This window comes from Chiloscyllium plagiosum, unplaced genomic scaffold (assembly GCF_037043375.1).
Source record: "Chiloscyllium plagiosum isolate Xiang-an unplaced genomic scaffold, Cpla_swu_hap1 HiC_scaffold_4, whole genome shotgun sequence".
In the NCBI taxonomy this organism is placed as follows: domain Eukaryota; kingdom Metazoa; phylum Chordata; class Chondrichthyes; order Orectolobiformes; family Hemiscylliidae; genus Chiloscyllium; species Chiloscyllium plagiosum.
The window spans coordinates 124171102-124192737 of NW_028270142.1; the positions used below are offsets into that span (position 1 = coordinate 124171102).

Below are 21636 nucleotides of genomic sequence, written 5' to 3' on the forward strand. Positions count from 1 at the left end.
GTTATACTGCCCATCACCATTAATAACTGAATGAGGTAGGACTGCAGAAGTTTGATCTGATCCTTTGGTTGTGAGATTGCTTAGCCATGTCATTATGTTGCTTGGCATACACTAAGCCCTGTGTTGCCTGGTACTGCTCCTGACATGCCCTCCTGCACTCTTTATTGAACCAGGGTTGGTCCCGGGTGAGATGATAATGATTGAGTGAATAATACGCTAGGCCATTAGGTTACAGACTTGGGTTGAATATAATTCTGTTGCTGCTGCTGGCCCACAGAACACCATGGATGCCCAGATGCAGGTTTCTAGATCTGTATGAAATCTGTCCCAATCAGCACAGTGAAAGTCTCACACATCACAATGGAGGGAATCCCCAATGTGAAGCTGGGAAACTGTCTCCACAAGAAACGATCAAACCAACAGACACTATCATAAACAGATGTAAGTGATACAGGTAGATTGGTAAAGATGAGGTCAGGTATAATTCTGGTTTCTTTACGAGCTGCTGCAGGCACAGCCTAATAATTATATCCTCTGGGACTCAGCCAGCTTGATCTGTAGTATTGTTACGGAGCTTCTCTTGATGCTGGGCATTAATGTTCTGGAGCATATTCTGTGCCTTTGCCAGCCTCAGTGATTCTTCGAAGTGGTGTTGAGCATGGAAGAAAACTAATTCATTGGAGGAGACGGCCTAGGTGGTAATCAGCAGGATGCCTCCTTGCCCATGACTGACCTGATGCCATGAGACTAATGGATTTGGAGTCACATACTGAACTCTTGGGCAAACTCCTCCTGCCTGTGTTCTGTTGTGCCACCATTATCAGTGAGTCTGTCCAATCCAGAGGTACAGCACATACCCAGGAATGGTGATGGTGTTACCAGGGACATTATTCATGGTACTTCATCGTGAAAGATGCCTGGATATTTAGAAATAGTACATGCAAAATGAGTGAATAAAAAGAATTACATTTATTTGGCACCTTTTCAGGTCCTCTGGAGTTCAGAAGTGGATTCACATCCAAGGAGTTACCTTTGATATTTCAACAACTTATGCAAAATAAACAGAAATATTAAGAAAAGATTTTAGGACAGTTACATTTCAAATAAAAACCTGACCCATGCTCTGTCCTTTCAATTATATAAAATTCAATCAAGGTCTATACAGATATAATTTCAAATTCACTGAATCTCCACAGTATGCCGTGTGAAATTACATTTTTTTGGAACAGATTTTCTTTGACTAAAGAAAGATGACTTCCACCAGCCCTTCCATCCTGTGACCAACAAATCCTGATGGTTTCTGCTGTCACTGTAGTGAATGCAGAGAAAGAGCAGATTAAGACAATGGCTCATTGCCAAGACCATCCTTAGTGGTAAAGTGATGGCTGAGACCTTGCCCCCAGGATGTCAACTGCTACAACTACGTGAGGCGAGAAGAGCCAACATGACAGATGCTTTATAGATCATCCTCTGCCAAGTAATTCTGAGGCAGAATCAACATTTAAGTGTTGATATGTGACATATTCAATTACCAATTTTATATGTACATTGCACTTACAAGGTTTGCTTTGGATCAATGCATCCCCATTCTGCACAAGCTATTATATGCATAATCACATTTGGGAATCGTTCCTACACACTAGGATGGAAAAACCCTGGTATACAGGGAAGATGGTGCAGTGGTAGTGGTGCAGCTAGTAATTCAGGGGGTCTGGTTAATGCTATGCCAATGCAAGTTCAAATGCAATGATGGCAGTCAGTGGAACTTATGTTTAGTTACTTAGAACAAAATTTGGAATTGAAAACCAGCCTCACTAATGGCGACCATAAAAGTTCATCAATCAAAGAATCCCTACAGTGTGGAAGCAGGTCATTCAGCCTAACAAATCCACACCATCCTTCCAAAGACCATCCCAACCAGACACATATCCCTACCCTATTCATGCAACCCTGCATTTTTCAAGGTCAGTCCACCTCACCTACACATCCCTGGTCACTATGGGCAATTTAAGATGGGCAATTCAGCTAACATACGTAGCTTTCGACTGTGGGGTGAGATCCACGCAGATGCGGGGTGAATGTGCAAACTCCTGAGGCTGGAATCAAGCCCAGGGTCCTGGCACTGTGAGACAGCAGTGCTAACCACTGAGCCACCATATCAGCATTTAAAAAAAAACACCATCTGGTTCACTAATGAACCAATAAAAAAGGAAATCTGCCATTCCGAACTGGTCAAACATGCACGCTACTCTATAACTACAGCAATTAGGTTGACTCTTTACTGCTCTTCAAAGTAATTAAGGAGTCAGAACTATCATGTCCAATGTATGCAGAATGTAAAAGGTTGTTTAAGTGGAAAAACCATCTTTTAAGACGGCTGGCAACAGATCTTCGTCAACACTGGCAGTCCTGATACTCAACCAAATACCTTCTTCATATTTATCAGGCAGCAAGTGGCTAGGATCTGGAACACACTGATGGAGGTTGTGATGGAGGCAGGTTCAGTTGAAGCTTTCAGAAAAGCAGGAAGGAGAAAGGCACTAAGAGAAATGCTCAGTCAGAATGTTGGTGCAGACATGATGGGCTGAAAGGCCCTCTTCTGTGCTAGAACAATTCTGTGACATAATTAGATTACGGAAAATCACAGATACTTGTGAACTTGGTAAGTCCCTTTGAAAAGGGTGAACTGTCAACAGCACTAAATTGACGCACATCAGCCAACTTATCGTTATACTTCAGACTGTTCTGCAGAGTCATCGTAACTCAATGTCTTTTCCTGAAGGACACTGCAAGGGTAATTATGAATCATCTCTTGCTGTACTGGAACAAAAAAATGTTGCCACCATTGTCATGATTGTGTACCCAGAGCTGTGCTTCTGATCAGTACCCCTCCATTCTGTGCAAAATATCACAGAGCTAATCACACATGGATACGTATAGTTCCTTCACACTGTGGTGGAAAACTCTTTGACTGTAGTAATAATGTAGAATAGAGACTATGGATTCAAGTTCATAATTCTTTGAAATTTGCATCATAGATAGACAGGGTGGCTAAGGCGGCATTTGGCATGCTTCCCTTTATTGCTCAGACTTTTGAGTACACGAGTTGGGACATCATATTGAGGTTCTACAGGATGTTGGTGAGGCTTGTTCTGGAGTACTGTGTACAGTTCTGGTTGCCTGTTATAAGAAGGATAGTATTAAACTGGAGAGGGTTCAGAAAAGGTTTACCAGGATGTTGCCAGGAATAGAGGGTTTGAGATATAAAAATGGACAGCAAAGACTAGTACTTTTTCACTGGATCGGAGGTGGTTGGGGGGATGACCTTATTGAGGTTTTTAAAATAAATGAGGGGCATAGATAAGGTGAATGACAAGGATCTTTCCTGAAGGTGGGGTGGAGGGGGATGTGTGTTCAAAACTAGGGTGCATATTTTTAACATAAGAGGAGAAAGATTTAAAAAGAACATGGGGGCAACCTTTTCATTACTTTTTTTTTAATGTGTGGAATGAACTGTCATAGAACGTGATGGATGCAGGTACATTTGCAACGTTTAAAAGACATTTCGATAAGTTCATGAATAGGAAAGGTTAGGAGGTAGGCAGGTGGGACCAGTTTAGTGTGGGAACATGATTGGTGTGGAGTGGTGGGACCAAAGGGTCTGTTTACACGCTGTATGCTCTATGATAATGTTACCACATAAGTAACACAGAGGCCTAGCCTAATGCTCTATAAATAGTCTAGAATTCCACCACAACAGCAAATTTAGTTAATTAAATCAAAAATTTGGAATTGAAAACTAGTCTCATCAATTATCAACAAAGAAATCTCCATACAGTCCACTAACATTCACAATCGCCCCCTTGCTCACCATCTTGACTCCAGTTTGCAAGCCAGTTCCATTGCTCCAGTTTTTATTTCATTCACTGCCCACACTTGACTTGGGCAGTTAACAAGGCGATGGATGAGGCAATAATGGGTCAAGTATTCACAGCAAGGCGATAAGAGAATCGATAAGCCGGTCAGCATGTGAGAGCTGAATAAGGTGGTGAACAAGACTGCAAGTGAGGCAGCTGAGGGCTTGCAAGTGGGAAAGCAATAGACAGGCACCTAATACATTGACCTGTGACGTTAGCAGCTCCCCATAGCATCGCTGGCAGTTTTATCACAGGCACAATGACAAAAGCACGAGTGCACCGTTGCCATTGTGGTGGCAAAAAATGCAGCCAATTTGAAATGAATGGGTCACTAATTTTCAAAGATCCTGACTGTCTCAAAACCTCAAAGTGTGAAGTGCTGCAACACTGGTTGTGTAAGATCAACCTTGACCTTTGCTGGAAGCTAAACTATATACTCATAATAGGTCACATACATAATAGCTGTGGCAGAAGCCAGTTAGAATCAGAAATACCATGAGAGATACTATCTGAAGCATCATTTGTAAAGCCACTGAACCAACTACAAGTCAACCAAGCAAGTTTAATCCACTATATCTTGCAAGAAGAAAAAGGTTCTATCCTGTTTGAATTTCATGTTCACCTGAGAGTCAACCTCTAAATAATTCAAAAACTGCAAGAAACTTTGCAACTTGCCAGGAAACCTCTACATTTACCATATGTCTACTCCTGCTAAAGAATCAATTCAGCTAAGAAATGATAAAAGACTGAAATCATTACAACTTGGTATATTTTTCCTTTTGATCTCTACTTCACCTTTGTGTATTGTGATAGATTTTTTTCCAATTAGTTCATAGGATGTGGATGGACATTGCTAGCTCTGCCAGCATTTATTACTCATCTCTAATTGTCCTAGAACCACTGTGGTCATTGGGGCACAGGGACAAGTGCAGTGTTGTTAAGGAACTCCAGGAATTTGATACAGCTACAATGAAGAAACGGAGGCATGTGAGAGATGTTACCTTGATACTAAATAATCTTTCTTCAAAATTCACAAAAGCTCCTGCTGAAATCACTTAAATTGAGAAATCACTCTGAGGATAAGAAAATATAAACAACTCACGTATGAAGACATTTTGATCACAGACAATAATAACAGACATCAATTTTGCCCATGATGTTATGAAGTCTGACCTTGCCACTGTCATCGACATCAGATGAAAGATTTTTTTTTAAAAAGTGTGTGCCCTTTGATTTATTTTCACTGACCTTCTAAAGAGAGGAAAACATGAACAACTTCAGATCTTATTAATAATTCTGTGTTTTGGCAGACAGCAGGAGTCAGTAATGGAAGATGGCTGTGCCGAAGTTACTGAAAGTAGAGGAGATATGGGCTGAAGGTCACCCATTGCTAGAATAGCCCTTCTGCTTGCATTCAATCAGGTAAATCTTATGACCAACTCCGTTTGACTTTTTCTGAAATCCATCTATCTCATTCTGTAAGCCTTCTGCGTTATGTTGTTATTTGACTACATTGCAACTGATGTCCAGGATTGATCCGAGAAATTCTAAGTAGTGATCACTGAATAAATATCAGGATACAGAGTCTTTCAAGATCCATCTGTTCAACATAGTAGGAAGCACCATTAATAGAGGAGGGCAGAAAATAGTTCTGGATAAATGTTTCCATGATGCTCAAGGAACCGCAAATTAAATTACTAGCAAATGCTTAGAAGATACCTTCTTTTTAAAAAAAGATAAATGTAAATAATTCTTAATGAATTACAGGATTTTTTTTTATTTTTAAATTTATGCCCACTAGCTCTAGACACTAAATGGTATTGAACTGTGATAAAAAAAGAGGTCAAAACTCTAGACCATTTTATTTTTTAAAAGGAACAAATCTACTCCATGAATTCTCAAACACAGCCACAGAGACTGCATGGTTAAAACTTATCTATAAAGATCCCAAAGCAGAAGAACTTTTTTAAAAAGCACAGAAATATCTCCACTATTTGACTTCCTAACCCTTTTCAGACTGTATCTAATCCTCAGCACTTGCCAATTTTAGGCACCACAGACAATTGTTATAAAAAGAAGCCCAATATAATTACCACTATCGGTACCCTCTGTAACTGAGCAGTCGACAACTTTGCAAATTGTTTCTGCTCTGTGCTGACAATCTTCATTTCAGCAAATTGCTGATGGACAGCAAAAATCTAAGCATGCTAAAATTCAGCACGTGTTGATTTTAATTTCGTGGTCACTAGCTAGACCTTTTTACATCTATGGCTGTTCACGTACAGCAATAAGACAGGAAAGCCAGTGTCAACACAGGGTTTCTTATTTTAAATCAGGATGATTTGGAAGATGTCAGAGTCTGTTCATTTGAGAACAGCATTCTGATTTTAAAAAGCAAAAACATGCCTGGCCAAGCAGAAAATTGGGACAAGTTCTAAACATTCTTTACCTCCCTTTCCAATTTGGTCCAAAAGATCAAGCACACAAACAAATCAAATTTCTCACCAAAATGTCTGGCATTGCCAAAAAGTAAGCAAGCTGGGTGTCTAATTATCAATGGGTAAAAATCACACAACACCACGTTTTTGTCCAACAGATTTATTTGGAAATACCTGCTGGACTATAACCTGGTGTTGTGTGATAACTTTGTCTACTCCAGTCCTGCACTAGTACCTCCACATTATCACACTGTGAACAAGGGTAATAATGGAAATATCTCATCATGAGAAATGGGAGATGATAGCCCAGTGGTCCTGTTGCTGGACTGTTAATCCAGCATCTCTGGTAATGATCTGGGGACCTGGATTTGAATCCTGCCATGGCAGATAGTCAATAGAAATCTGGAATTAAGAGTCCAATGATAACTATGATTCCATTGTCAATTGTCAAAAATACCCATCTGATTCATTAATGTCCTTTAAAGAAGGAAACTGCTTCTGTACCAGGTGTGGCTCCAGACTTACAGCAATGTGACTGATCATATCTGTCTGCGGGGAAGTTCAGGATGGGGAATAAATGTTGGTCTTGCCAGTGACACACTCATTCTATGAATTTTCGAAAAAATGTACGCAGGCCTGGGGCTTACACATGGCTTAATCAGGCTCGTAATGTTGCAAAAACATTTCTAAACCATAATAGTTGCTATGTTAATATTCCTTCTTAATATTTAGTTCTCATTAAGAGTTAGTTGCAATGTAAATCCAGGTACATATAGCAATGGGAAAAAATGGATCTTATAAATTATATATAAGATACATAATCTGTATCAACATACACAAAACATTGGTTAGGCTACTCTACATAGCTTTCAGCATTCTATTGAAGAAAAATATTAAACACTAACAGTAAACTGCATGGATTCACCAGGAGCAGGAAAAAATAGCACAAGAACAGACTTGAGATACTGTGAAAAGGCTAGGTAGGTTTAGTACAGGTTTTTAACAGAAGATATAAGTAAACATCAATTGTAATACATGTCTATGTTCTTTAAGGAAGGAAACTGGTCTGGCCTACATGTGACTCCAGATCCACTGCAACGTGATTGACTCTTATCTGCCCTGTGGACAGTTAAGGATTTAAAAATATATTAAGCAGACCAAATGTGGCTGCTATAATCACGTGACTGGACTTTGCCGTAAAATTCAGAAACATCTCAGAAGTGGACATCAGCCAAGAAATCGACACTAATCCTGGAACTGTTTTCCATAACATCACCTTTACACCCCAAGAACAGTTTTGGATGCCATAGCTAAGGAAAAATACTGAATTTGAGGCAGTCCAGAGAAGATTCACCAGGCTATGTCTGGTTATGGATGGCCTGTCTCATGAGGAGAGGTTAAGTAAATTGGGCTTGTATTTACTGGAATTTAGAAGAATGAGAGGTGGTTTTAATGAAACACACAAGATTCTATGACACACAAAATTCTAGAGGACTTGATAGAGATGATGTAGAAAGGGTGCTTCCACTTGTGGGAGAATCTAGAAGCAGAGAGCCTAATCTCAAAGGGTCATCCAATGAAGACAAACATGAGGAGGAATGACTTCTTTCAGTGAGTAGTTAACTTGTGGACTTTTTTTTATTGCAGAGGGCTGTCAAGAGTGAGTCATTTAGCATTTTCCAGACTGAAACAACAGATGTTTAATTAGTAAAGGAATCAAGTGTCATGGGGAAAAGGCAGGAAAGTAGAGATGAGGATTATCAGATCAGTCACTGAATGGTGCAGAAGGCCCAATGAGCGGAATGGCCTACTTCTGGTCTGACATTTTTTGGTCACAGGAAGTTGCTGGGTCAGAGAACATCATTCTTTAAAGGAAATTTGAAAGAAGATGTTTGAAGTAGATAAAGAGAGGGGGAGATGATAGCAGAGAGAGGGATGGTTGAATCACCCTAGCAATGAGCTAATACAAATGGGATGTGCAGAATTCCTTCATTCGATTTTATAAACCTTTATCTTTTTACTCTTTACTCTGTTCCTATGAGAAAGTATATAAATCAGTCTGAAATCCGATTTAAATCAGATCCAATTGCTACAACTTCCCAATATCAGAGGCGAATTGCACTCGGAGACACATTGAATGATAGGGTCAATTAGTAATAAATTGGACTTTCATTCTTGATTGAAAATTAGAAATTTTTAAAATATGATGTCATAGTGGATTTGCATGAGTTATAAAGAGGCATACCCATAGTTTGATGGACATGTTCCATGACACACTTACAAAATATTGGCATATATTTTCTGAAGTTCAAACTACATAAATTATTTCAAATAACAAATTGAAATCTGTGAAATCTAAAGGGAAATCCTAACCTTAATAATGGATGTGTTTGGGTCAGGTGAAATGAAGAGACCTTAAAAGTCTTGAAAATGAACACAAATGATCTTCAAAACCAGCCACCTCCAGTGTGAAAGCAAGTAAGCCCAGAAAGCAGCCAACTTGCTCATAGGACACAGGTTGATCATTTAAATACTTAATCAGTCTATATGGCTCAGATTTTATATACTTTAAATCTAACCGAGAAGCTAAGGAAGGTCTGTTATATGAGAAACGTTTTCAAGCACTACTTGTGGGGCAGGTGAGATCACCAAGATCACCAGCTTTTCTCCAACCGTCAGACCTCACCCGATCACTACCCCTAATATCGGACCCACTCTACTGTAATCAACATCTCCCGACTTCCCTCTGACAATCAAAAAAAAATCCATATTCATCCAGGCTCTCCTGCTGCAATTCCTCTTCACTTCCGACACTGATTTGTCTCCAGCCTCTTGAAATTACCTTCACTTCTACATTACAACCAGACTGTATTCTCCTGTCACATTGCTTGAAGACTGCCCTGATCTCCGCATCAACACTGAAGCCCTTATTTCAGCATTGCAAACTTAACTGCTCTGACTGCTGAAGCATTTCCAACCACCACAAAGACACACCCATCAATCAGGTTGAATTCCTAGCCAAAATCCTGTTTCAAAGAGAAACATCCCCAAGGCAATATGGGAGAATTTCTCTCCTTTCTCAGAATTTATGCTCCAGTCAATATAAGAGCTCTGACCTCTGAATGGCAAAATAACAATAAAAATGCTCAAAGCAGGATTCATTTGTTTCAGGAAAGACATTGCAAGTTAATTGTTTGAGATTGCGCTTCACATTCACACTGATAGATCAGTAAATCCATTTGTATGGCTAAATAGATTGAAGAGGACTGAAATCAATACTCAGAAATGCCAAACCATAATAAGGCACTGAGAGTCCAAAGGGAGTCAAAATAATGGAGAGGCTAATAGATGCATTGTTATTTTTTTAATCATGAAACAAATTTGAGTTAGAAGAGATGTATGATTAGATGTAGAATTCTTCTCTGGTGAGGATGTAATGAGGGGAAAGCACTAGCGGAGATCTTATGGGTGGAAGTGAGAAACTATAAAGGAACTAAAATCACAATAGGTCTCATATATAGGCCAAAAGGGAAAATGTGAGGACTGCAGATGCTGGAGATCAGAGCTGAAAAATGTGTTGCTGGAAAAGCGCAGTAGGTCAGGCAGCATCCAAGGAGCAGGGGAATCGACTTTTTGGGCATAAGCCCTTCTTCAGGCTTATGCCCGAAATGTCGTCCCCTGCTCCTTGGATGCTGCCTGACCTGCTGCGCTTTTCCAGCAACACATTTTTCAGCTCATATATAGGCCACCTAGCAGTAGCTCAGAAGTGCAAGATTGTATAAATGCAGAAATTAGGCATCGATGTAACAAAGGCTGAGTAGTAATTGGAAACTTTAATCTTAACATAGACTGGGAGAGATGACAAGCATCAGTCTGAAAGGTTGTGAATTTCTAGACTGTGTCTGGGATAGTTTATGAGAACAATGTGTCTTGGATGAGAAAAGGCAACAAGCAATATGGGATCAAGTAATGAACAATGGGCCTGATTTAATTCATGTTTATGAGGAATTGTCAAATAGTGATCATAACAAGATTATGTTTCATGTAGCTTTTGTAAGAGACAAGAAAAGATCAATTACTAGAATTTTAAATTTGTGTAAGACAAACCTTTGTAGGATGAGTCAGAGACCGTCTACAGTAAACTGTGAAGCTCTGCTAATAAGTAAAACAACTAAGGGACAGTGGAGAATGTTCAAAGGAATGCTTAATGCTATTCAGAAGCAGTTTGTACCTGTGAGAAGAAAAAGCTCCACCTCAAACAAAGATACCTCAAACAAACAAACAAAGCCATGGACATGTAAGGAGGTTAGTGACAGCATAAAATTAAAAGAAAGGCATTACAAAAATGCAAAGAACAGGACAGATCTTACATATGGGACAAATACAAAGTCCAACAAAAAACCACAAAGCAGCTCGTAAGAAAGCTAAAAAGGACCATGAAAGGAAACTTGCAAAGGACATAAAAGACAGTAAGAAGAAATTTTATAGTTATATAAAGGGAAAGTGGATGGTTAAGAGGACTACTGGTCCATTGAAGGCCGAGAGTGGAGATGCTGTCAGTGGCCATGGGGAAATGACTGAAATGCTGAACAATTATTTGGCTTCAGTAGTTGCAGCAGGAAAGGAGGTTAGCTTGTCAGAAGTCCCAAACAAAAGAACAGACAGTCAGGGATAGGGTCTAAATAAAATGCGGAAATTAATGGAACTGAAAGAATAATAAATCTACAGAACCTGATGGTTTCTGTCCACGGGTGTTAAAGGAGGTAGGAGAACACACTACTAACATCTTAATCATAATCTTTCAGAGTTCCCTGAAGCAGAAAGTTGCTCACGTCACTCTGCTCTTTAAGTAGGATGACAGAGGGAAACAAGGGAATTACAGACCAGTTAGTCTGACGTCTGTAGTGAGGAAATTGCTAGAATCTAGAATCAAGGATAAGGCAATTGATCACCTTGAAAATCTTCAGTGAGTCAGGGCGAGTCAGCATGGACTTGGAGGGTAGGTTATGCCTGAAAACCCGAACAGAGAGTGTTTTGAAGAGGTGATGAAGGTGGTGGACAGACGTGAGACATAGGGTGTGGTTTATCTGGATTTCCAGAAGGCTGTTAGCTAAGGTGGAAGCCATAGAATTCAGGACAAATTACTAACACGGATAGGAAATTGGTGGAGTGGCTGAAAACAGAGTAAGAATAATTGTTAAATACTCAATTTGGCAGCACATGATTTGTCCTGATCTGCAGGGATCTGTCCTGAGACCTCAAAATTTTAAAATATTCATTAATGACTGTGATAATGTCGAATACGGTCATAAAAAGTCAAATCTCTAAATTTGCTGACAACCCAATATTGAGGAGCATTTGCTGGTGACAGTATAAAATTACAACAGGATAATGATAGACTAGGTGAATGGGTAAAGCTGGGGAGATGGATTTTAAAATATGCAAGTATGAGGTTATCTTTCTCGGGCCAACATAGAATAGATTGGGGTATTTTTTAGAAGACACAAAGTTAAATACAGCAGATGTCCAACAATCTTTGGAATTCAGGTGTATAGATCCTAAAATGCCACTAACAGGTGCAGAAAATATTGAAGGTGGCTAACGGAATGCTGGCCTTTATATCTTGGGTACTGGGAGAAGGTCAGGGCACCACACCTCTGAAAGGATGTTTCGGCCATGGAGGGAGCTCAACATAGGATTACAAGACTGACAGCTGGGCTTGAGGGGTTAATTTATGAGAAGAGATCAGGAAGTTAGTCCTTTAATATCTAGAATTTAGTAGTTTAAGGATGATCTAATCAAGGACTTGAGGAAATGAATATAGAAAGACAGGGTAGACAAGGTGTTTCCACTGTTTGAAGAGTTCTAGAATCAGGAAACAAGGTCTAAGAATTAGGGCCAGGCCATTCAGGAAAGATGGTTAGAAACCAATTCTACATGTAAAGAACAGTACAGGTTTAGAACTCTCTTCCTCAAATGACAGTCAATGTTAGTTCAGTTGTTAAATTTAAATCTGAGATTAGAGACATTAAGCAGTTATTAAGCAAGGAGATCAAGAAATTTAGGTGAAAAGCAGGCATATTGAGTTAGGCCACAGGTCAGCTATGATGCTATTGAATGGATGAGCATGCTTGAGGGGCTGAATTGCCTACTCCTGTTCCTATTTTCCTATGAAATCAAGAGTTACAATCTGTTCTGCGCTGTTTCTCCATTACTTTTGTAACATCTTAATCTCACAGTCCAAAATAATTCAGTAGCGTGAAGTTTCTATATTTGCACAACACCAAAGAAGATTCACTTCAGAAAGTCAAGTCTAAATGACCTTCTAAAATTGTTTTGAATATTAATTAGCCCCTATTAACCACTCTGATGCTTAACATTAAAATTCAAATATGGAGTTTCATTCTTTAAGGCTTTTTCAATTGTTAGGAATGATTTGAATTCACTGAGTTTAACGCTTTTTGTCTCATCTCTCTCTCTCTCACAAACACAAACTTAATTCAGTCTCAATTTCCCTCCATGTCATAACTTACATTAAAGTTGTCCACTGTAAACCATACATTCTTCTCAGAAATTGCACTGTTCAGTTCACAAACCTGTAATTAGATTAATTAAGGAGATACACAATTGCTTGCCCTGTGCACTTGTGTCTCACATGTTCTGTCGAGGGAACAGCAATGTTTCCATTGCTCACATTTAGCACCGTGCCACTCAAAATGTTGTCCTTGTTGAGTGGACAGGGTTAAGCCTAACCGCATAGGTATTGCTTTTCTTAGGCAAAATGATATTGTGTTATCAATAAAACACTAACCTATCTGTCTTGTATTCTAATGTTGACAGACTTGTTGGCCTCCCTACAGGTTGAGTAGAACCGTATTATCAGGATTGTATATGAAATTTTAGTAGCGGCAATATTTGTCAATTTTTGATCCCTAACAAACTATTCGCGGTATTTAACTTTAGATTTATATCAAACTTCCATTCATGTTCAGGGTTCAATTTTCATTTGAGAGTGGATGCTATTGCATTTCCTATGTGGAAGAACTTCCAACTATATTTTGCTGGGAAGAAATCCAATTTTCTTCTGCATTACAGACCCCCACACTATTATCCTCTAGTCTTTGTTCCGATCAGGAAAGGCTAATGTGCAAAAACTCTAAAGATCCCTGCTGAAGTCGTGTTCCCCATTTTAAATGAAGTGAAAATCACATTTTCTCCAGCATACCATATTTGTCTGGCTGTGCAGAGTTTTAGCAGAAAGAGGGGGCTGCAGATGTTGGAGAGTTAGAGTCAAAAAGGGTGGTGCTGGAAAAGCACAGAATCCCTTACGCAGCACAACCCAGGTTTGCAAGTTTGCCCAAAATGGAAAATCTGCTGGGGAATGTGGAACATTCTGAAAAGGTGTAATTTTCTTTTCACACCTTCAAATATCCTTATTAGATTCTTTATCATATCGCATGCATGTTTTTAATATGGTGATTCATCATTGGGACCTCTTCTTTAAGGCAAGTTGACCCTTATAGTAACCAGTCTTGTGTGTATTGAAAACTATGAAATAGAGGAATAAGTTATTTGGTTCATCAGGTCTCCTCTGCCATTCAATGAAATTGCAGCTCACCTCATAATCCACTTTCTTGTCTTACTCCCAAAAGCCTTGATTCCCTTACAGGTTTACACTCTGCCAATCTCAGACTTTGATATACTTAATGATCCAGATCTCTGCAGTAAAAAAATTCCACAGATCCATTACTTTCCGAAAGTAGAAATTCCTCCTCATCTCTGACTTAAATGGGTATTCCCTCACTCTGAAACTCTGCCTCTGGGTCCTAGATTTGCCAACAAAGAGAAGCAACCTCTCTGCACCAACCCCATCAAATACCCTAAGAAACATATGTTTCAATAAGGTCTCTTCTCATTCTCCTAAACTCCAACGAGAACAAGTCCAGCCAACCTCTCTTCACAAAATAAAATCCCTCTATACTGCTATCAGCCTTGTGAGCCTTCTGTGGACTGCCTTTATTACCTGTATATCTTTCCTTAGATAAAGGGACCAATATATTTTTCACACTATTCCAACTCTGATCTGGCTAGTGCCTTGTATAGTTTTAACAGGATATCCCTATTTTTACATTCCATTCCCTTTGAAATAAAGGCCAACATTCTAGTTGCCTTCCTTATTACCTGATGTACCTGGATGTTAATTTGTTTTATATTTGTGTGGTTCATGCATTAGGACATCCAAATCCCTTTGTGTTGTAGTTTTCTACACTTTTCCCCACTAAGCTCTTCTATTCTTCCTGAAGTGTACAACTTCACAGTCTCCCATATTAAATTCCATCTGCCAGGTTTTCACACACTCACTAAACTTATCCAAATACCTCAAGACCTTTTATGACATTGCCACTACTTGGCTCCTAAGCTATTTTAGTGTCATCTGCAAACTTGGATATAATACATTTACTCTGTCAATAAAGTCATTAATAAATATTTTAAATAATTGTGGTTCCAGCACTGACTCCTATAGCACTCTACTAGTTACACATTGTCATCCTAAGCTGCTATCTTTATGCTAAATCTTTGGCTTCTACTTTTTGTGTATACAGGTGCACAATCCTTTATATGAAACACTTGGTACCAGCTGGTTTTCAGAATTTGAAATTTTCCAAATTTCGGAATAAGTGACAATTTGACGGTGAAAAGTAAAAAAATTCTTACTGAAAAGCAGACTCACTGCAAGTACTATGAGCCCTGAGACAGAACTGAGGCCTACCAGTGCTAGGCCACACCTACCCCCACCCCCCCCACATCTCATCTGAGTGACATGCATCGAGTGGGTGTGGACTTAGGTTAACTGTTGCATGCCAAGCAATTTTGTTAATGAGAAAAAAAAACTTCACAAGAAAGCTTTTGGATTTCGAAGCTTTTCGGATTTTTGGATTTGGGATAAAGGGTTGTCTAACCGTACACAATGCTTTTCCAATAATGAAAGCAACAGAATGCAGTGAAAAAAAATACTACAAATAACCCTATCAGCCTGTCCTCCCATCTTTCACTCATCATTTACATGGCTTTGCCCAATAAAATTAGAATTGATTTTGACACTTGTGAGGCATCTAATGATCTCTTACTTTTGGTTTTGCCAGTTGAAAATAATCATCATTGCAAAGAAAATTTAACTATCTGCTCTTCTTACGTCAACAGACAAGAACTTTCCATTGAAATTGAGAAGCATCACCAGCAATAATTCTGCAAAATCCCACAAATCCACTGGCCAGATGTACACTCTAGTTTCAATGCCCTCTCTCAGGAAAGCATCCCCAGTGCCAAGGCACTGGTTACAGTCAACCAGCTGTGTTGGGTGGACGACATCATATGAATGCCTGACACAAGACTTCCCAAACTAGCTCTCTTCCCCAATCTTTGTCACAATGAGCAGACACCAGGGGGATAGAGGCATGCTTTGAGGACGCCTTCAAAATCTCTTTGAAAAATCGCATATCCCCATTGCCTTAACAATGCTCTCACTGAAGATGAAGCAACTATGAAGGTGCCAGCTACTGAGTGTCGTCTTTGATAGATCAAGATGGAGGCGAAGCATAAATAATGGAAAGAGTGTATGAAAACGAAGCATCCCACCCAACCACTTCAGCAAACATACCAATGGTAGGGTGCATACATCCAGCACTGGACTAATTAGTAACTTCTAGACATTCAACACAAAAATGAGAGAACGTGAAAGGAGTGTAAGACAGAGAGAGAAAGTGACAGAGAAGAGCATCTTCCCAGAAACAAACCTATTGGTTGGACAGCTGTGGCCATTGTGGATGCTTGGCTGAATTTCAAGTGTAATTGGACTTCAGCACATTATGTGTTCTATCCATTTGAGGATGAATATGTTGATGTAATTTATTGTTTGCTGATACAAGGTAATAAGATTACAACTATTTCAACTTTTATTCACATCCTAGAAACAATGATCTGAAGATTTTTATTACATGGGGAGAGCTCTCTCTCCACTGAAAGTTAATATGCATCTGCAGCAAGCATCTAGGACTGTCTTTATCACAAGAGGATTTGAGTACAAATGTAATATGTTTTGCTTTTAAAGTATAGATCCTTTGTAAAGCCACATGTGGATTATTGGTGCCTCTTTGGTTCCCTTGTACACCACTGAGTAAATGCAGCAAAAAAAATCACCAGATTGATTTCATGCAGTCATGGAATTGTTTCTTGAGAGAAAGCAAAATGAAACTGGCCCTGGGTTCTCTGCAGGTTAAAAGAATGTGAGGTGAGCTCATTGAAACTTACAAAATTCTTGAAGTGCTAGACAGTGCGGATACAGAAAGGATGTTTCTCGGGACTGTTGGAGACAGAAGCTATGGGAAGGCAATGGCCTTGTAGTATTATTACTGGACTGTTAATCCAGAGACCCAGAATATGTTCTGGGGACATGGGTTTGAACCCTTCCATGGCAAACAGTGGAATCCAAATTTGGTAAACATCTGGAATTAAAGAGTCTAGTGATAACCATGAATACATCGTTGATTGTTGGAAAAACCCATCTGGATTACTAATGTCCTTCAGGGAAGGAAGCTGCCATCCTTACCTGATCTGGCTTACATGTGACTCCAGACCCACAGCAATGAGGTTGACTCTTAACAGCCTGATGGGCAATAAATGCTACCTAGCCAATGATGCCCTCATCCTGTGAATGAATAATTTTTAAAAATCAGGAAACAGACTTATAATTTAAACCATTTAATGATTGCGGTGAAGAGGAATTTCTTCATTCAGAGGGGACAGAGTCTCTATCCCCAGAGGGTTATGCAAGCTCAGTCATTGAGTATGTTCAAGATAGAGATTAATAAATTTCTAGATACTAATGACATCAAGGAGTTTAAGGGTAGTGTGGAATAACAGTGTGAGGTGGATGAATGGTAGTGCGGGCTCGAGGTGCTGAATAGGCCACTCCTCAACCTACGTTCCAAGGAAAATAAAATGATCTTGTATGGAATTGGGTAGTGCATAAAGGGAGAGTGGCACTGGAAAATACATGGGGGTTGGGGGCACATGGAAATAACATGGGGTGACAGTGATCTGAGGGAACATGGAAGACAGTCCAGGGGGATACAGAGGTTACATGGAGCAGCACTGGCCAATCCAGCCTGCTTGCACTTCCCACCCAACCAAAAATACGAAGTGTAGGTCTCCATTTTAAAATTTGGGTTTGTGTGGACCAGATTTCTCCCAACACTGTGCAACTTGACCTGAGAATGCAAATCAGCACCCTAGTCTTCACACTGCTCTACATGGCAGCTTGCTGTAAGATTCCCACATTACAACAATGGCTTCACTGGCTGTGAAGTGCTTTAGGATGTCTTGAGGTCAGGAAAGGTGCTCCACAAAACCAAGGCTTTCTTTCCTATCAGTAAGTTTTTTTTTTCTCTAAAATAAATGCACATATATATGTGGCACAGAGAATACGAAGGTAACTAGTAATGAGTTTTAGGTATATGATGTGGCTTTTGAGAACTTCCAATCATTTTTAAACTGCATGTGGATCACCATCACCAATTTTCAGAGCATTTTTCTGAGTGAGTAGTACATGTCTTCTTTCCAGTACAAGCCAACTATCACCCTTAAGCAAAGTGTACAATAAATATCTGAAACCTGTACAAGTGTTTTTTTCAATAGTACGCCACAACAGATACAGTATCATAATTGTTGTATTATAATAATGATTTTAGTTTTTAAACATTCAATAGAGCAAACATAAACAGTTATGTAATTAAATGATGAAGCATTAAACCACAAGAGGTAAAGAAAAAAAGCTAAATGAAAAAGTTACTGAACTTTGACTGAAGTTTCTCTCTGCAGTTCAAAACATGCCTGGTGCTAGACAAATGAATGATTAACACAAGCCTATGGTTGGCAATTTATGAGAGGTAGGAGCAGTCTGTGCCTAGTACTCACAACAAGTTTAACTCCTAGTGAACTGAAAGACTGTAATGATTCCCTTTGTAATAGAAATGACAGTAAAAGGGTGAGCATATATTTCCCAAACAAATCATTAAGCAAGAGTGCCATGGCCTACTCACTAGTTCACTGTTCCATATCCCTTTGATTTGGTAAATCCAACAGATGTTGCCACAACTAGGGCTGGAAGACCTAAAATAAATTAAAGGCAAAATAGGAATGTGCAAGTAATTTTCAAAAATACATCACTATACGGCAAAGCAACTCTCTTTAGATATACATTAAATGCAATATGCATGGTAATATAAGCAGTTTTCATCTTATCAAGGTAAATATTCCAACATTATTTTGAAGAATCACAAATGTTTTACAGTAGAAAAAGAGACATTTTGACCAATCATATACATGCTTGATTTTGCAAGATTAATCTGAAAGAGTTAAAACATTTGAAAAAAAAAATCTTGCAATGTTTTGCACTGCATTTGTACAACACAATTAGTTTTCAGGTTTTTACCGCATTATTCACACCCAAAGTTGATTTACTAGTTACTGATGGCAATTTGCTAGACTAGTGGTGAAACATGTGTGAGTTTTATCCTCACAGACGGGTTGGTAAATGATTTATTAAATGTAGCTTTTTCGTAAAAGACATTTCATAAATGAAAGAGAAACTAAGACTTCAGGTTTTTAATCAGCTGTGTACTCAGATTTCAAGGCAGATGGAAGCCAGTTAAAACCAGACACCATGCAGAGCCTTGGGGTGAGCTGGGCAGTAGAGTGTAAGCTGGCTGTGGGTGGAGGTGGCAGAGAGGCAGTTTAAAATGTTGCCTGTGAAAACTGGAAGTAGGAACAGGGGTTGTGCAGCTGCTTCGGTTATTTTAAAGGGACTGATTAACGATAACTGGCCATTTCAGTGATGACCACAGCTATGAGAGATTGGTTGTTTTAGAACAGGCTTTGGAGAAGAAACAGTAGTTCAAGCCTGCATGGAAAAAGGAAGTGGAACTCTTCTTGACGTTCAGAGCAGGAGTAGGCTATTGGTCCCCATTGAGTCTGATCAGCCCTTCAACAAGATTAGGGCTGATGTGACTGTGACTTCAAGTCCACATTCCTACCTACTCCCAATAGCATTTCATCTACAGGTGAACTTCAACTATCCGGAGGACATGGGCGGGCAGTATTTCATTCAGTTAAATTGAATTCTGGATAATCGAATGCTGGATTACACAGTTTAGCTGAGCATCAGGACATTGCAATCTTGCTGGATAATTCGATACTCAGATAATTGAATGCCGGATAATCGAGGTTCCTCTGTACTTGCTTTCCAAGATATATTTCAAAAAAGTGAAATCTCAAGCAATGGGCTCATTAAATAAATTTAGGGTTTTTTTAGTTTGTTGGTCTCCATGTGTCAGCTTTCTGGCATTCAATGCTTCTATTGCAGGATGATAATTGGGAAAATACATTTCTTAAAACCATTCCTTGGTGTTCCTTGGTGGATAAAACATGGAATTTTGATAAAGTAGGTTGTTGCCAATATTACAGAGCATTTGGGAAATACTCATTGGATTGAATGGTCTTTTAGTTTTCCAATTTTCCTTATAAGGCCATAAGAACATTAAGACTTAGTAACAACAGTAGCCTTTCGGTCCCTTGAGCCTGCTTTGGCATCAACAGAATCATGGCTAATGAGACATTCCTCACATCCAGTTTTCTGCCCTTTCCTTGTTACCCTTGATCCCCTAACAATAAATAATCCATCTATTTCAGCCTTCAACATCCACAAGGAATCTGCCCCCATAGCTGCTGTGTCAAGGTGTTTCAAAGATTTACAACCCTCTGAGAGAAGGATTTCTTCCTCATCTCAGTCTTCAATTGGCACCCCTTTACTGAGACTACATCCTTCGGTCCGTGACTCTCCCATAAATACACTCTCAGTATTTACCCTGCCAGTCCCTTTAAGAATCTTACATATTTCAATAAGATCACCTCCCATTCTTCTAAACTGCAGTGAGTAGATTCTCAACCTGTTTAGCCTCTGCTCAGAAGACAATCGTCTCATAAAAGGGATCATCTGAGTCGACCTTCTCTGAACTGCCTCTAAATGAAATATTTCCAAAATTAAGGGGGGCAAAACTGCTCTCAGTACTCCAGATGTGGACTCACCAGTATCTTGTACAGTTTTGGGAAAACTCCCCATCTCTTATAATCCAACCACTTTGAAAAAAGGGACAACATTCTGTTAGCCTTCCTATTATTTGCTGCAGTCGAATGCTAACTTCTTGTGTTTTATGCACAAGTATCCCGAAGTCTCTTTGTGTTAAGCTTTCTGCAGGTTTTCTCCATTTAAATAATTCTGTCCTTTTGTTCTCCCTTACATTATGAATTTTACTTTTTCCCACATTATATTCTATTTGCCTATCTTTGCTTGTTTACTTAATCTATCAATATCTCTCTATATACTGTATGGATCCTTGTAATGACCCGTGTTTCCATCTATTTTTCTGTCCTGTGCCAATTTGGCTGCAGTACACCCACCTCCTTCCTCTGTCACTTAAACATATTATAAATAATTGCAGTCCCAGTACATATCCCTGTTGGACTTCACTGGTCACAAGTCATCAACCTGATAAAGAACCTCAATTCCATTGACTATTTCCTGCCCAATAGCCAATTCTCTATTTCTGCTAATATACTAGATTAGACTCCCTACAGTGCGGAAACAGGCCCTTTGGCCCACCAAGTCCACAACGACCCTCCGAAAAGTAATCCACCCAGACCCATTCCCCTACTCCCTACTAATGCACCTATCACTATGGGCAATTTAGCACGGCCAATTCACCTGGCCTGTGGGAGGAAACCGGAGCACACGGAGAAAACCCACACAGACACGGGTCCCTGGCGCTGCAAGGCAGCATTGCTAACCACTGAGCCACCGTGCCACCCTGCACTGTCGTAATCTTATGTCCTAACATTTTGAGAGATACCTTGTCAAATGACATTAAATCCAAATACAACACACCGTTAAGTTCCCCTCTATCCACTCTGGTTGAGTCTTACTCAAAATTAGTCAAATACGATTTCCCTTTCATGAAGCCGTGCTGACTCTGCTTGAAATGCACATATCAATTTACTGAAGAAGCTTCACTATGTTATGTTCCATTCCAGTTTTGATAGAAATTAAGGTTGCATTGGGAGTTATAAAGGTTAAGCTAAATAATTGAACTAAGCTCCAGTGAGTTAAAGAAATTGTCAACAGTGGTGAATTTTCTTTTTCCTATTGTCTTCTCTTTGTCTTCTGATCC

General features: G+C 39.4%; 1 protein-coding gene across 14 annotated transcripts in view; it reads right to left on the bottom strand.

Annotated features, from left to right (window-relative positions):
- Positions 1 to 21636, bottom strand: part of adgrb1a (adhesion G protein-coupled receptor B1a) — a 568355-nt gene that overhangs the window by 108511 nt on the left and 438208 nt on the right. For all 14 annotated transcript variants that reach the window (XM_043687847.2, XM_043687845.2, XM_043687842.2 and 11 more), the window contains one exon: positions 18454 to 18523. In XM_043687847.2, coding sequence (XP_043543782.1) covers positions 18454 to 18523 — 70 coding nt within the window. The remainder of the gene's footprint in view (positions 1 to 18453; positions 18524 to 21636) is intronic.